Genomic DNA, 3290 nt, shown 5'->3' on the forward strand with positions numbered 1-3290 from the left:
GTTCAGCATCTTAGCTGTAGAGGGCAGTGTCACTGGCCCTCGTATGTGGGATCCGAACCGGGGCCCTCTGGCATCCCAAGCCAGCTCTTAACCAACACGCCACTTGGCCGGCCTGCTTCTCACTTTTTGTATCTTAGGATCTCTGACCTGATTATCCCTCTCTTTCCTTCATTCCCAAGGTTAACTCTAGCTCATTTTTCCCTTCTTGGTCCCACCATCTTCTCTAATCAGCCCCTATAAGAAGAGCCTATAAGATCTTGTCTTCTTATTGACTAAGTTCTGGACAAATCATTTTGGAAATCCAGAGTGTCAGGCATTCAAACAAATGAAATACACCCACAAAACTCACCCTGTCATGCCAACGACTCCCAGGTTCAAAGACAGTGGTAATGTGTCAGGCCACTCTGAAGGCACCTTTTGCAGTTCTTTTCCATCAGAAATGGAGTGCGTTGTCCAGCCGAAACTTGCCAATACAATAGTTCCTATTGGAAAGGCTGAGTTTTTACTTTCCACAACTCTGAAAGATAAAGCACATGAAGATATGTGAAACCTCTTCCCTTTCAAGGGAGTCAGGATGCTCTGTGGTAGGTGTACACTAAAAGCACTGAGGTTGATATTCCATGATGGAATACCCTACCCACATCTCTCCATCTTTATTCTGAGCCTCTGGTCTCTCCTCCTTGAGAAAAAATATAGACCATTGGAGAGGAACTGTCTCAACTGGTCCAGCATCGGTCCCTCTTCTACCCCACTTCTCCTCTCTCTAAGAGGTGTCCATTCCCTGTCTCAGGGTGCCCTGAACACCATCCCGTTCTGTTCTTCAGGGGTCACCCTCCATCACTTAGCCCTTCCTCTCTCTTGAATATTTTTTGTTTTTTTTAAGATTTTTATTGGGGAATTGGGGAAGGGGAACAGCTTTGGGGAGTCGGAACAGACAAATTGCTGTCCTTTTTGTTCTTCAGTCTAGTTGTGGAGGACGTTGCTTCACTGGCCCAAGTTGGCACCATCATTGCACTCTTCCCGGGAGAGGAAGATCAGTCACCAGCTTCTGGATGGCCAGTCAAGGCAGCTGCTGGCCACTCAAGCTGGCTGCTGGCCACACATGGTAGGTAGCCCATGGCAACCCACTGCAGCAGGGGCTGCAGCCTACGCCGTCGCCGGCGACCCATGGCAGCCCAGCTCCAGGTTGAGCTGTTGTTCAGCATCTTAGCTGTGGAGGGCAGTGTCACTGGCCCTCATATGTGGGATCCGAACCGGGGCCCTCTGGCATCCCAAGCCAGCTCCCAACCAACACGCCACTCGGCCGGCCCCTCTCCTGAATCTTTAACATTTTCCTCTCTACTGTCCCTTCCCCTCAGCATATATGTATGCTCAACTCTACTATTTTGTATTCCCATCTTCTCCCTACCTCTCCCATCTCTCTCCTTCCTTTTACAGCTAACCTTCTCCGCTTTCCATTTACTTAGAAACCCAATGCAACCTACCTTCTACCCCCACTACTCCACTAAGGTCACAACACTCCCTGATTGAAAAATCCAGTGGACACTGCTTCATTCATTATCTGATTTTACCTTTTTACTGTATTCCACATTCTGGACCACCCACAGCTCTTCCTCATGGGTTTCCAGGATACCGATTTCTCCACACTTTTTACGCCTCCCTCGAAAGTGCTTCTTATCTGTCTCATTTGTTGATTCCCTTTCTTCCTTCTTTTCCTACTCCTACCATTCTTTGCGGTCTTCCACCCCCTCCCCCTGGATCATAAAATATAACATACATTGATTTGAGAAACCTTGAAACATGTAAAAAAATATATCAGTTCCAATACCACAATACAAAGATAACTGATAATATTTTGGTGTATTTTATGGCAATCTTAATGACATATTTTTATTATTTATTATTTCATTTTTTGTAATGGAAGACATAAAACTGTCTTTATTCATAGACAACATGATTATCTATGTAGAAAATTCTTCAGCATCTACAAAAAAACAACTAGTAATGAAATTTAGCAAGGTTGCAGCATGCAAGACTAATATACAAAAATGAATTGTATATCTAAATACTAACAATGAACAATCAGAAATTCACATTTAAAAAGCAGTACTTACAATAGTGTCAAACTGGGTTAATCTGACTCCTTCCTCCCCCAAAATGTGCAAACCTGTATGCTGAAAACTATAAAACATTGCTGACAGAAATTAAAGAAGACCTAAATAAGTGGTGTATATACTATGCTAATAGATCAGAAAAGTCAATACTATTAAGATGTCAGTTATCCTATACATTGGCAGTATCTTAAAACATTAAAGATACACCTATCACATGACTCAGCCATTCCACTCCTAGTCCAGAGAAACAAAAGCATATGTCCACACAAAAATCTGCACATGAATATTCATAACAGCTTTCTTTGTAATAGCTCCAAACTGGAGGCAACCCCAATCCACCAAAAGATAAATAGCTAAACAAGGGAATACAATGAAATACTAGTCTGCAATAAAAACAATGAGCTACTGATACATGCTACCACATGAATCAATGTCAAAATATATATGCTGACTAAAAAAAAAAAAAGCAGACAAAAATGGGCATATACTGTATGATTCTACTTATCTAAAATTCTAGAAATTGTAAACTAATCTGTAGTGACAGAAAGCAAATTAGTGGTTGCCTGGAGATGGGAGTGCATGTGGGGAGGGGTGGGAAGGATGGCATACAAAAAGATGGGAACACTTTTGGGGCTGGTGAATATGTTATCTTGATTGTGATAATGATATCACATGTATTATTTATGCCAATTTACTTTATGTCAATTATACCTTACATAATTTACAATTATGTGAAGAGTTTCATATAAGGGAGGAGGCAGAGAGAGATGACACTGAGTGATAAGTAAGAGTTAATTAAGAATGATAACTGTGGTGGTAAAAACAAGAAAGAAACATTCCAGGCAGAGACGCAGCATATACAAAGCTAGGAAGAACATCGTGTATGGGAAGAACCAGAACGAGACCAGGTGGGACTCAAGTTTAGTGAGCAAGGTGTAGAGTGACAGAGTTGGATGCTGTTGAGGCATACAAGGGCCACGTCATGATGGATACTGAAGGACATATTAAGGATATTGCACATTATCTAAAGACAGTAAGAACCCATGGAAGTTTAAGCATAGGAGGGACATTATCCAATTTTTTAAAAAGATTTTTATTGGGGAATTGGGGGATGGGAACAGTGCTGGGGAATTGGGGGAAGGGGAACAGACTAGTTGCTGTCCTTTTGTTCTTCAG

The 3290-nt window shown here is 42.0% G+C and overlaps 1 protein-coding gene across 3 annotated transcripts in view; it reads right to left on the reverse strand.

Annotated features, from left to right (window-relative positions):
- Positions 1 to 3290, reverse strand: part of PTGR1 (prostaglandin reductase 1) — a 27377-nt gene that overhangs the window by 16497 nt on the left and 7590 nt on the right. For all 3 annotated transcript variants that reach the window (XM_019635815.1, XM_019635814.1, XM_019635816.1), the window contains exon 5: positions 350 to 517. In XM_019635815.1, coding sequence (XP_019491360.1) covers positions 350 to 517 — 168 coding nt within the window. The remainder of the gene's footprint in view (positions 1 to 349; positions 518 to 3290) is intronic.

The sequence above is a fragment of the Hipposideros armiger genome, unplaced genomic scaffold (genome assembly GCF_001890085.2).
Source record: "Hipposideros armiger isolate ML-2016 unplaced genomic scaffold, ASM189008v1 scaffold_24, whole genome shotgun sequence".
Taxonomy (NCBI): domain Eukaryota; kingdom Metazoa; phylum Chordata; class Mammalia; order Chiroptera; family Hipposideridae; genus Hipposideros; species Hipposideros armiger.